Raw genomic sequence first — 14,099 nt, 5'->3', positions numbered from 1 at the left:
GGGGGTTGGTAGCGGTGCTCCACTGGTCTGTGCTCTGGCTTCCTGTCATTCTGCCTCGAGTCGTATCTGGAGTGAATTGCTCGGTTTATCTCATTTTCCTCCCATCTTATTTGGAACATTGCTCGGGCCAGGGCGTCTTCCATTGTGGTGCAACCCAGCTTTGTAAGTTCTTTGTATAGTTCTCCGTCTGGGAGGAGACCCTTCCTGAAGGCGTCCACGGCTGTCTTAGGGTTACATGAAGGGATGGAGATCTTCTCTTTGTTGAACCTACTGACATACTTTCTTAGTGGCTCTCCCCTTCTCTGGTATACTCTGTATAGGTCGGCCAACAGCTTCTCGGGTTTCTTGCTGCTGGCGAACGGTTCTACAAAGGTGTCAATAAGTTGAGCGAATGATTCGATGGATCTGTTCGGGAGATTCGTGTACCATTAGAGTGCCGGGCCGGATAAGCTCGAACCTAAACTTTTGCACATGCAGGCTTCCCTCAGCGGTCAGGGTATTGAGACAGTGAACATCCGCTGCTTGTACAAGGCTATGTGATCGTCCAGCTCGGTTGTACCGTCGTACAATTTCATGTTGGGGATGGTAAACTTCTGGGGCATGTCGGCTAGGGCGATCTCATCCACAAAGGGTGAATCCACCTAGCAGTGGGGCTTGCTCTTCTTGGTTGGGACTGGCATTCCTAGGATGCGTCTCATCACTGCCTCCACATTGGCTAGCCTCTTCGCCAGTACCTCTTGCACTCCCTTAGTAGCATGGATCTTCGTTCATTCCTTCCGATTGGATGACTCCCATGGTGACTGTTCTGGTTTTTCGCCCTACATGAATGGCCAAGATAGTCGTCTGATAGTCACTCGGATCATCAGGATGGATGGGCTCGAGTGCTATGGTTTGTTTGGTTTAGCCGTTTAACCCGTGAAGGTGAGCCGAGCCGAGCCGAGCCGAATAGGGTTTGTGTTGGGATGGTTGACTGGAGGTAAGGTGGGACGATGAGAATAGGCTAGTTTTGAGGGTGCGGGCTTTCTGTCACTGGATCGTCTTGATCTCGAGGCTGGGATGGATCAGCTGAATGGTGTTCTATTGGCATATCTTTATCTCCATATATTAGGATAGAATCGTCGGCCACCGATGAGCTTAATGGACGCGGCCTTTTACTTGAGACTGAGGGTCGGTGCTCTGGTGTATGGAGAGGTTGCATGGACGGAACAAGGGTGCGGAACCGATTGGGAGGTAACTGGCCAGGCAAAAACTCTAGATCATAGAATTGACTCACCTTCTCTTTAAGAGACTGGTTTTCTGCCCTGATGGATACGTTTTCGGTCCAGATTACATTATTCTCGGCTTCCAGTGCGGCCACCTTGTCTGAATTTTGTTGCATGAGAGCAGTCAGAGCCTCTAGTCTGGCCTCGAGGCCAGGGTTAACGTTGTTCCAATTGTTAGCCATGGAATGTTCCTCTACGTAGCAAAGTTCGTTGAGCCAAATGATTGCTAGAGGCCCCACGGTAGGCACCAAACTATAAATGTAAAAATCTACCTGTACGGAAAGGGGGTCTAATCCCGTGAGGTTGAGGCCACTAGCAATCTGCTGCACCTGCACACGTAGAGAAACAAGTGCGTGAAACAAACAGAAAACACCAGGGTGGTGTTTGCCGTAGGCACTCCGATGCTTAAGTCAGCAAGGCTGAAAGAGGCTAATATAGTGAGGGCTAGGGAGTAGAGAGGTTATCGGAAGTCTAGTCTGGGACTGTGACTACGACAGTGATGTAAAGCTCTCAAGTCAGAGCTTCGGGTGTGAAGGTGTAATGTAATCTCTATTGTGAGAGGGCTGGCCTCTGCTTATATAGTGACTATCTGGTCTCCCAATCCTGGTAGGAGTAGGAGTCCTAGTGTGATTCTAATACAAGCCCTAGAGGAGTTAGGGCGGTGGTGAGTTGTCTTACCAGTGTTCGGATAGGAAGGTGATCCCGAACAAGAGAGTAACTTCAAGTAGGAAAGTGATCGGAACAGGAAGGTGACCTTGAATAGGAGATTGATCAGGAATGGGAAAGTGATATGTGGGGGCCGGGGGCTCTAAACTCACGTATAGGTCCAAAAAATGAGCTGGGATTGGGAGGCTCGTGCCTAGATAGTTTGGGCTGACTGTGTCTCCTATCAAATGGGCCTAGTCCGGATTGGGTCGCTTTGGGCTTGGTCTCTTTCTCACTGTCAAGCCCGTTTTCCTATTTGGGCCAAGGACGATTTTTGGCCCTAACAGATACCACGTGTAAATAAGTTTATATGAAACATTAAATTGCAAAATCTTTGAATTTCAAGAATTTTACATGTTATAAAACAATAATAAGTTCTGTTAATTAGAAAAGACATACCTTGAGCCATGATAATAGTTGATGATGATTTTTGTGATTAAGAACATTGGTTTCTCTCTCCTTTTCTATCTTTAATTTTTCAAAATTTTGTTTTTCTAAAATTGACGGAGAAAGTAAGTTTTGACTTTCTTTAATAGGTAGAGAGAGGATCAAGTTTCTAGAAAATAAATTTCTCTCAAATATACGTTCTATCGTGTGTAACTCTTAAATAAATAATTGGATAATCTTTAATTTATTATTAAACCATAATAATATTATTTATATATTAATGAGCCAAATATAATTTAATGACATATATTAATGGGTCACGTTTAATTTTATCATACGTCATTTGGATTAGAATGGTAGTCCAATGCCCACTCAAACTCTAGAAGCTGATGCTTTTCCACAACATCTGACTTTTCCACAGTGGTTTATGAATAAGACCTTTGGAAAAATCATTGCGATGATTTTTCCCTAAAACTTCAAGAAAAATATCAATGAACTAATAAATGGTTTGCTTAAGGTTAAAGGTTTCGTTCTAAGAAGTATTACACATATTTAGCTGCAAAATATAGATAATTCATTAGCATTATTGTGCAAGCATTTCAAGAGGCAAGAAATGGTTCATTTCTTAAGCTTTATAAGAACTATTCAACTACTTTTTTATTATTCTCTCATAGCCACTTTTTATGATCTTGTTCGTACTGATCCTCCCTATCACCTTTGTCCAAAAACTACAAATTATTCAGCTAATAGTCCATTCGAATATAACCGCAAAAATCTCTTCAACTCCTTTACTGCAAACGCTTCCGTCGCAAAGTTATTCAATACCTCTTATGGAAATAACTCGGATAGAGTTTATGGACAGTACATGTGCCTCAACTATGTTCAAAACTATGCTTGCATTAACTGCATAAAAGTTGCGGCAGAAGATGTTGTCAAGCTTTGTCCAGGGAAAACCGAAGCGGTTCTGTGGGAAGAAAGCTGTCAATTGCGTTACTCTAATGAAAATTTCTTAGGCAGATTGGACGTTACAGGAAACTTCAACCAACACAACCCCTTAAATATATCGGAACCAGAAAGATATAGATCTGCTATGAAGAGTATTCTAAGAACTCTCACCGAGGAAGCAGCTTTTGATCCTTCAACACAGATGTATGTTACTGGAAATGTGTCCTTTACAGATATGGATACCTTATATGCTCTAGTTCAGTGCACTACAGTGTTGAAAAAATGGCTTTTAGCAAAATCATATGGGGTAGAAATGATAATGGAGAAAGGTTTAGGGACTTATATGTAATAGGCCAAAATGAGTTAGTTTGTCCCACATTGAAAAGGAATGAAAAGTGGGAAACTTTTGGAGCATATATATAAGGACCTAAATCAATGTTAATTGTATCCCAAGTTGTAATTCCATCATACTTCTTTTGTTTAGGGTTCTTTCTTTAAGGACCCTTTAGTTTGTAAGTTTTGTTGTATCTCCCCTTTGTTTTGGGTATTTGTTGTATTGCCCAAAAGTTTGTAATGTTTTGGAGATACTGGAGTTTTCTTTTGCAGCGCCCGAGGACGTAGGTTTTAANGGATGGTGTGTTTTCATAAAGTTGCAATAATTTTGTTGAATTAGATCTCTTTCTTTTTTATTAAAGATTTTGAAGAATGTTTCTCTTAATTCTTGATTATCTTTTGAATAAAAATCATTTCTTAAGAAGGTTTTATCAATATCAAATTTCTCAATAATGTTTAACTCTGGCAAATCTGTCATTTGAGAATAGGTTGGAGACATTCTTTGTGATGTTTGTGATGTCTCATCCCTATCTTGTTCGGAGGGTGTTTGAAATGAATAATAAGGTTGTGGTATTGTTGAGGAATTATCAATTCCTTGAATATTTGTTTTAACCTGGCTAGGTCTAGGGGGGTATCTTACTAAACAAGAAAATCTTCTTTGTTCAAGAGGTTCTTTGGGATTTAATCTATATGAGAATAAGTGTGAGTCATCAAAACTTATTATTGGAGGCCTACTAAACCTAATTCGAACACTTTCATCAGAATTTTTAGTTATGTTTTCGATTTCTGTATTTTGGATTGGTTGGGTTAAAGGTTTAGGAATTCTCATTTCTAAAGGAATGACTGCGTTAGCTAATCTCCAATCCTCTGGTAAAGTTATTTGGCCTCGATTGATTGTTTTAGTTACTGTTCTATTTGATCTTGTTAGATCAGCTTGAAATAACACTATGTGGCCTTTTTGGTCATGATTAATGGCTCTAGTTTCAAAAGCTGATTGCATTACTTTATATTGAATCCTATAAATGGCTGCTATAGGGATGGTTCCCGATTTTAAGTCATAATTAAACGTTTTAATATTTAAAGTTAAAACGTCTAGTATATTTTGGTCATCTAAGTAGACTGTGAAATCAGGATAACAATTGAAATAAATTGGTCCATTGGACAGGCTGGATTCTATTGTTCCTAGTAGAGAATCTCTAAATCTCAGCCATCTACAATATCTTAAACATGCAAAGATGGCAGTGTCCAAGCCTTCAATGCTTAGAGGTTTGATTCCTATTCGGACAAGTCCTATATGAAGATAATTATAACTTTTTTTTATATTTTTTAACCATTTCCTTAGATAATAATTGAGTTATTTGAGTAGAATTGTTTATCTTAAGAGTTTTTTCTTCTGTTTTAATTATGTATTTTGATTTAGATGATTAAAACTTTCTGGATAATAATCCATTGTCTTATGCATTTCCAAAAACGTAAAAGACAAAAGTCAAGCTGCACTAATGAAGTTAAAATGCAAAACCCTTCAATATTTTAGATGGTATAAAGAAACATTTTTTGTTAGAGTTATGCAAATGCCTAATAGTAACAAAGCCTATTGAAAGGTTATATTTTTGGCCGGTTTACCCAACATCTTAGCTAAAAAGTTAGAGAAAAAATTAGGAGACAATATGATGGTACTATACCACATGACAATTTAACTTATGGACAATTACATAGTTTTGCCAAAAAAAGTTGGAATGAAAATTTGCAAAGATGAAAAACTCGCCTACCAAAGGCAAAAAGAGAGAAAACAAAATGTGTTCCCTCTGGTATAAGAGCCAGGGAGGAAGCAGGGATTTAGGATAGTTAAATTTTATTTATTAATTATTTTGAGTACCGAGTCATTTTGGGTTGTGTAGGGCTGTAGGTTTTAACTGTGGTAAGTCCCTTAGATCAATCGCTGTAAGGAAAGAAATAGGTGATTTACAAAATGGAAAACTTTTCTAGACCAATGTCTACTTCCAGTTCAAATACTAGAGATGAACAGAGTGTTCAACAAGAAGAGATTTGTATAAATCAAAATGACAACATAATTGAAACAAGTCATGCTTGTACACAAAAAGATAAACATATCATAAGACCTCAAGATTTACAAAAACATTTTGATAAATGGAACATTCCCAAAATTTCGGTAACAGATATTTACAAAGAAAGAAAATTATCAAGTCTCAATAGAGTTAACCCTAACAAAAAAAATGTTTCTTTATCAGAGCCAGGAAACACCTTTATTTATCAGAGGGAACACCTTTTATTATTCCACATGAAATCCCTCCAAAACACACTAAAACTTTAACCAATAAAGAAGAATTTATGCAAGAAATAAATAGAAAACTCAACCAGATAAAAGAAGAATTCTCTAATGTTATCGCACCAGACACCCCCCAAACTTCTAAACATATAAATTTTATTGGTAAAACATATTCATCAGAATCATCAAAAACTGATGATCAAAATACTTCCTCAAGTGATAATTCTATTCAAATCAATAACATGAATTGGAAAAAACCTCCGAAAATGTATTATCCAAGAGCTTCAGCCCCAAATTTAGTTTTGGAAGAATCCTCTCAAATACAGCAAAGAAAATACAATGCCAATTCTATCTATGAATGGAACATAGATGGCATGTCTGATTATAATATTATTATGGTCTTACAACAAATGACTATGGTTAGTAATGCCTATAGGACTAAACATAGTTCAACAGACCAAGCCATAGCCCACTTGTTGGTAGTTGGCTTCATTGGCTCTCTCAAATCCTGGTGTGATAGCCACCTACAAGAACAAAACCAAAGTGAAATTCTTACCGCAATCAAAATTGATGATAATGGAATACCAATTTTGCATCAATTTTGATTGAAGATGGTAATGAAATTCAGGATGCTATTAATACCTTAATTTTTGCGATAACTCTCCACTTTGTAGGGGATCTTGCAAACGTAAAAGACAAAAGTCAAGCTACACTAATGAACTTAAAATGCAAAACCCTTCTTGATTATAGATGGTATAAAAAAAACATTTTTTGTTAGGGTTATGCAAATGGTTGATAGTAACAAAGCCTATTGGAAGGTTAACTTTTTGGCCGGTTTACCCAACATCTTAGCTAAAAAGGTTAGAGAAAAAATTAGGAAACAATTTGATGGTACTATACCATATGACAATTTAACTTATGGACAATTACATAGTTTTGTCCAGAAAGTTAGAATGAAAATTTGCAAAGATGAAAAACTCGCCTACCAAAGGCAAAAAGAGAGAAAACAGTTAGGAAAAGAATTAGGAAATTTTTGTCAACAATTTGACAATAATCACAAAAATTCTTTTAAAGGAAAGAAAACCAAGAAAAACAATAACCTGCAAAGGTCAATGTGATAAAACCATGAATAATCGTAATAAAACCATGAATAATCATAAGAACCATACATACAAACCCACATTTAGGAGAAAAACCTTTTCAACAAAGCAAATTTTCTAAAACAGACAAACCCACAAAACAATTCACGTGCTTTAGATGCAGTAAACAGGGTCATATCGCTAGATATTGTAAAATTAGTAAAGGAATTAGAGAATTAAGCCTTGATGATGAGCTCATACATAAAATTGAAATGATCGTGATACAGTCCTCTGATTCTGATTCAAGTGAAAAAGAAATGTTTGACGACAACCAAATTGATGAAATTGAAACCTCCAATGAAAATGAAATAAATGTCTTAACCAAAGACCAAGAATTCCTCCTAAAAGCCATTAATAAAATTTATGATCCTTTTTTTGAGAAAAGCGGTAATTTCGAACTGTTTAGAATAAGTTAGATGATTCCATAACAATCATCTTCATTGCTCTGTGCGAGATTGACCGAGGCACTAGAGCTTCGGTAAGATTCTTCTCCATCTTCTTCTTCTGCTTCCTCTTCTTCATCTTGGATTTGTGAAAGAATAGTCTTGAGGTGGTCTTTAAGTTCTTGTTTTGTCTTGGCTCCTGCTAAGGATACTGATGCCACAGTCTTTTTCTGTAAAAAATTGGCAATTTCAGGGGTAATTGCCTGAGTTTGATGAGGTGAACTTGAGAGACAAAGTTGAATTTTTTCTTCTGACACGTGGGATGCATCAAATTTATCCCACCACTTAACTTTAAATTTCCAGATCAAATTAGGGAGATTGCTAATATTTTGGACAATTTCATATTCCTATTGTAAAATCCACGAGAGGTGGAACTTTGGTGAGAAATGAAGTGATGGAGGGAAGTTTGAATCTGCTTCGGAAACTTTGAACCTGAGCTTGAACTCATTGAATCCTTCACGGACAGTTGGGGGTAGGATTTCGAGAATTAATCCAAAATGATCCCACCATTGGGAAAACCAATTGGGAAATTTGAATAAAGTGTTCCTTTTGAAGTAAATCATCTAGGAGTGCCTGTGATGACTATTTTGGAGAAAGAGTGATCTGTTCCAGGCCCTTTGATAGTCCCAGTAATTATATCCAAACGGGTCAAAATTTTGGGAAATTTTTTTGAATTGGTTTGGGTTGAATCCCCAATCAGAAGGACTAAGGATTTTCATAATATAGAAGGTTGAATGAGTGATAAATCCTGGTTGGTTTTATCCTCATAGTGTTTAAACTCACAAGAGTCAGAATCAGTAAGAAGAAATTCATAAAAATTTTGAGTTTTCCTTAAATCTTCAGGGATAAAATGAAAAATTTTTGGAAAAATTTGTTGAACTAATTGTTTAGGGTTTTCAAAATCATATCCTTCTTCGAAAACCAAAAGATTAGTTGCAATTCCTTTTTGAATATATTTTTGTCCTGGTTTAAAGGTTTTTAATGGTGTAGCTGCGGGAACAAGTTCTTTGTTTTTTGAAAGAGCAATTTGAGCTGCCTTTTGCAATGTGCTTAGTGAAAATTTTTCACATTCGGAAAATCCTTGGGAATTTTTTGGAAGAGTTTGAGGTTTTTTAAATTTCAAAATATCATTTTTTGGTAAATTTGGTGTTAACCTAATCATAGCTAAGGTTGCTTCTGGACTTTGCTTAAAAGAGTTTATCCAATTCTGGATTTGCTCTGTATTTGTTGGGCTCTGAGAAGAGTTTGTTGAGGCTATGCCTTTTCCTTTTGATTGTTGGGCCCTTTCTTGGGCTTCTTCTTCACATACGAGTTCATACCATGATTTGGTGTTTGTGGGCTTTTGGGCATAAGAAGCCTTTGATTGTTTTTGAGTGATTGGAGGATTGATCTTTTTGGGAGGCATGATGGTTGTCTCCCCTGAAGGAATTCCCTGGTGAGGAAGTCAGGCAGGAAATTAGCTTCTCCTTTGATGTATTCAATGTCAAAATCAAACACACATAAAATTGCTTGTCATCTTGCAAAAATTTGTTTTGATGCAATATTTTGAACATCCTTTTGTAAAACATGTTTAGCAGTTTGATAATCAATACAAAGTAAAAAATTTTGATTGAGTAAATCACTTTGAAATTTGGAAATGCATAGGACAATGGATAAAATCTCCTTGTTGATAGTGGAGTATTTTTGTTGAGTTTCATTCCAAAATTTGGAAGTAAATTGGATAACTTGTTCTTTGTTATCTATACTTGTTTCATAATACCTCCATACCCTAAATCTGAGGCATCTGTTTCAACTATTTTGAAGGTTAATGGGTCTACTAAATGCAAACATGGTAAATGGGTGATTTGGTCTTTAATCTGTCAGATTGTATTAGTATATTGGTTTGTCCACGATGCTGGATTCTTCTTCAACCTTTCATATAAAGGTTTGCAAATTTGAATAAGTTTAGGATAAAAGTCCATTACATAATTAAGACTTCCTAAGAATCTTTGTAACTGAGTTTTATCAATGATGACATCAGATAATTTTTTACCAAATTCAATAGATCTTTTAATAGGTATAATTGTACCATTGTAGATTATTTGTCCTAAAAATCGGATCCTTATCTGGAAAAGGTTTATTTTTGTTTTTGAAACAACTAAACCATTAGAAAACTTTAACCAACAAAAATGTGTTGTATCAGAGGCAGGGAGGAGGCATGGATGTAATATATATATACTGATTTTGAGCGAATAAGAGTAATCGATGGAAAATATTTTGTTTTTCGTTGCGTTTACCCCATTGATATACTTACAGTGGTATCAAAGCCTAAGGCCTTAGTTGTATATATTTTAATGGTATTTTGATTGATTAACTGAACTGATTGTTGGATATTGCACGTTTAATTTGTTGATCTGTTAATATTGCTTAAATTGATTAACTTGTGTTGGATTTGTTGAGGGATTCGCTTGGTTATAAGCAGAAGCAGAATTTGAGCCTCTGGAGCCCAACTTCTCATAAGCTCAATACGTTGATGAACATCTGCTATTGATAATTATTGACAAAAAAATCTGGAGTCAAATCTCTTTGAGAAAATTTATTTTCTGGTTGCTCTAACTAAAACAAATATGTAATTTAAAAACGTAATCCATCACAATTTTTATGTCTTAACTTTCATATAAAAACAATTCATATCCTCCCTAAGGTAATCATATCATATATTTATGATTATATTAATTGTAATCATATCATATATTTATGATTATATTAATTTGTTTCACCCTAAATTTAACATTTTACATCTGTGTTAGTATCTAAAGCATCCATCATAGTCCATAGATACATGAAACGTGAAAAAGTTAAAAAAAATAAAATAAAATAATAAATGATACAAAACAAAAGAGGCAATCTCTTTCAGTACTATCCACCTGCTCAGAGAGGGTCCAATTACTTGGCTTCTTGTTCCAGAATTGGGACTTTTTTCCATGTATCGTCCAATCCACTTATTTGCAATGGGGGCAATGAAAAAACGCTAACAGTGGAGCTACCGCTCCGAATTTCCTTCAAAGCCCGCAATGCTGAAATAGTACTCTTCATGTATAAACTCTCGATATACTCAATCTCTGCAAGTTCTTTGGGCATTGAAAGAATATCACCATCCTTTGTTGTCGCCGAAGAAGTTGGATCACAACCGTCTTCCCCATCAGGCGCATCTTTTGAAACTGGCTTTTCATTTATGGGGAAGAGGCTATCAAGCATTTTCTCACATTGCTTCACCAGCTTGTAAAGCAAGTCTGTAGTGAAGAACGGCTGCTGCAATACCCTTTGAATGAATGGTAGACGAATCAGAGCACCAGTTCGTTTGTCATACTTCTTCAGTATCTTTACCAATCCTGTAATTTACAGCCATATTAATTACATCCACGATTGATCTCATAAACAACAACACAACCACGATTGCATATTCTAAGGCCATATGTTCATATCAGAAAGGGGCCTCAGTTTCTATATCTTTAAAAACAATAACCAAGTTCCACTTGAGAAAAAGCTTCTTATACTTGACCCAACGAGAGATCAAAATATTTTACGGAATCAATGCACTCTAATACATGGTTAATACTATATTTGTTCATTTTAAAATTTGATCAACCAGAGGGAAAACAAATTGAGAATGTTAAAATACCTGTATAGTTAAGGGCGCTATAATTCTCCAGTAAAACCATCTCTCCATGGAAGTCCACAATCTCCTTCCGAATTTTTATCATCTCTTCATTGGAATTCTTTGCCTTTGCCACTCCATCTTGTAGTTCCTGCGTTCCATTCCCAACACCACAAACTTGTCAATATCAATTATTACATTTTAGCACATAATTTCAATTCTTGAAGAAATCAAACTTGACAATTATCATTTTGTGTCCCAAATCCAAAGTAATAGTTTCCTTTTAAAAAAGAAAAAGAAAAAGATAGTGCACCTAACTAATAAATAAAATCAACTCTCACATCCATTAGGACCAATTTTCTGAATAAATAAAATCTACTATCATATTGAGTATTTTACTTGTAATATTATAATATCGCAACATATTCAACACAGCCAATGATAAAGTTTTTATGAATACCTTTTTATCGTTTTGTAAATCAAATCCAATGTTATAATTTCTTTTTCATAAAAGGTAAAACGCGTTACGTAACTGAATAAATAAAATCAACTATCACATTACTTAGGATTTAAAATAATTTTCTAAATAAAGAAAAATAAAAAGTTGTTGCACATAACTAATAAATAAAATCAACTATCACATCCATTAGGACCAATTTTCTAAATAAATAAAATCAACAATCATATTGAGTATTTTACTTGTAATATTATAATATCGCAACATCACAACCGATGAAGTTTTTATGGATACCTTTCTATCGTTTTGTAACTCAAATCCAATGTTATAATTTCATTTTTAAAAGAGGTAAAATGCGTTACATAACTGAATAAATAAAATAAACTATCACATTACTTAGAATTTAAACTAATTTCCTAAACGAAGAAAAAGAAAAAGATAGTGCACATAACTAATAAATAAAATCAACTATCACATCCATTAGGACCAATTTTCTAAATAAATAAAATCAATTATCATATTGAGTATTTTACTTGTAATATTATAATATCGCAACATATTCAACACAGCTAATGATAAAGTTTTTATGGATACATTTTGATTGTTTTGTAACTCAAATTCAATGTTATAATTTCTTTTTTAAAAGAGGTAAAACGCGTTACGTAACTGAATAAATAAAATCAACTATCACATTACTTCAGATTTAAACTAATTTTCTAAATAAATGAAATCAACTATCATATCAATAGGGACCAATTGGGTATTTACCGTTGACCCGATTTGTAATATTACGATATCACAACATATTCAACACAGCCAACGATCAAGTTTTTATCAATAAAAACTACTTATTATTTTAACACGTAATTTAAATTTCTTAATAAATTAATCCGAAGTTATGAAATATATTTTTTAAGAAAAATAAAGATGTTACGTAATTAAAGGATAAAATCAACTATCACATCAGTTACAGACCCATTAAACCATCGTAGTTATTAAAATATCGAGTCGCAACATATTCAACACGGTCGACTTAACAAGAAAGCTTTTAAGTAATAAAAACTACTAATTATTCATTCCCCACTACCAGCTCAAACTACATCAGTTAACACCTACTGACACAAAAAGCAGAAAAGCACAACTTGACATCTATCACATATTAGCCGAATATGCCATGGAATTATTCTAAAATTTCCTGAGTCCTGAAGATAACATTATAACTAGGGTGTGAAACAGTTGGCAATAGGACAGCTGGCAAATAGCGAAAGTTAGTTTTACGAAAGTAACGGCAAAGCGCCAAGAGAATAACAGCATAACGGTCCAGTTCTCAGACATCTAGATCTCAGTGGCTGCAACGTGACCTAAAAATATTCCGTTTTTATCTTCATTCTACCAAATTAAACTTAAGATATTATAATCCTAATAAATTATTCCATGTTTGTTTCATGAGAAAGCGAAAGAAAATTACGGAACAAACGAAACGAACTAAGAGAATGAACTTACCTTTAATCTAATGATGTATTCTTCCTCCTTTTCAACAAAGAAGGTATTGAATTTCTCCATTTCGTCGTCCAACAAACTTATAAAATTGATTTCCTCCCTCGACATAGTATCACTAGTCTTATTATCATCTCCGGCTACCGTGGACTCGTCGAATCTGGGCCGTTTGTTGGGCCTCTCACCACCTTTATTAGGCTCCACGAGCTTCAACCTCTTCTTGAGGTCCTTGTAGGAGAGAAACTTGTCTCGCCATTCAGGTAAGGTCTTGTCAATTTGGTTGCTGAGGCTCTTACCAAATTTCATGTTTGATTAGAGAGAAAAATAGAAAGAAAAGTGAGGGAAAATGAGGATCAGAAAGAGTGAGAGAGAGAGGGAGATATAACTGTAAGAGCAGAATATTCGGGGGGTTAGTTTTGGAATATCCGTTTGTTTAGAAGGGTATATCTCTGGTTTTATTCCCTTTTGAAAGAGATTAGATATCATATTTAATGCTTATTGTATTTCTTTTACTCGGAGATGCCACGTGTCAATATGACTTTTTTTGTAGCGGTTCGAGAGAGCTGAATTAGATTAGCGATGTGTGTGTGTGTGTGTGTGTGTGTGTGTGTGTGTGGGCCGTGCGGTGTTGGGAGAGATATTTTAGAACAGAACAAATGGCTCATTCAGTCTCTAATGACGTATGACTCCACTCAACTGGGTTTGATTCCAGCCGTGCTCTGATTAAATTATAAAGAGAATTTTTATTTATACAATAATTTTAGTGTTGGCTGACTTCCATCAAAATTATCGGCTATTTTTTAAAAATATATAAATTTCTTTATAATTAAAAAAAAAGCAAATAGAAAAGAAATTTGAGTGGTTTGGATTGGGTTCGGCGAAGAGGCGAGGGAAGGAAAGGGAAAGGTACATATGCTCATTTATGACGCATGGTATAATTCTGAAGGTGGGAAGAATATCCAATTCACTCTCTTACCTAAAATGTTACTAAAAAGTTAATATGCATC

General features: G+C 35.2%; 2 protein-coding genes across 2 annotated transcripts; one reads left to right on the top strand and one right to left on the bottom strand.

Annotated features, from left to right (window-relative positions):
* The first annotated feature begins 2,967 nt into the window (after positions 1–2,967).
* On the top strand, positions 2,968–4,930 carry LOC116114166 (cysteine-rich receptor-like protein kinase 25). The gene is made up of 2 exons (XM_031400316.1): positions 2,968–3,503; positions 4,798–4,930. The coding sequence occupies exons 1-2, from the start codon at positions 2,968–2,970 to the stop codon at positions 4,928–4,930; spliced, it is 669 nt and encodes a 222-aa protein (XP_031256176.1).
* Positions 4,931–10,330: 5,400 nt separating this feature from the next.
* LOC116114177 (SPX domain-containing protein 1-like) lies at positions 10,331–13,398 on the bottom strand. Its single transcript, XM_031400334.1, has 3 exons — positions 13,099–13,398; positions 11,163–11,289; positions 10,331–10,872 (listed from the first exon to the last, which is right to left on the bottom strand). Exons 1-3 carry the CDS (start codon positions 13,396–13,398, stop codon positions 10,427–10,429), a joined length of 873 nt encoding a protein of 290 aa, XP_031256194.1. The 3' UTR covers positions 10,331–10,426.
* Positions 13,399–14,099: the final 701 nt, after the last annotated feature.

The sequence above is a fragment of the Pistacia vera genome, unplaced genomic scaffold (genome assembly GCF_008641045.1).
Source record: "Pistacia vera cultivar Batoury unplaced genomic scaffold, PisVer_v2 Contig701, whole genome shotgun sequence".
NCBI lineage: Eukaryota > Viridiplantae > Streptophyta > Magnoliopsida > Sapindales > Anacardiaceae > Pistacia > Pistacia vera.
The sequence above is the reverse complement of the archived record's forward strand: the minus strand, read 5'-3'. Positions and strand labels throughout refer to the sequence as shown.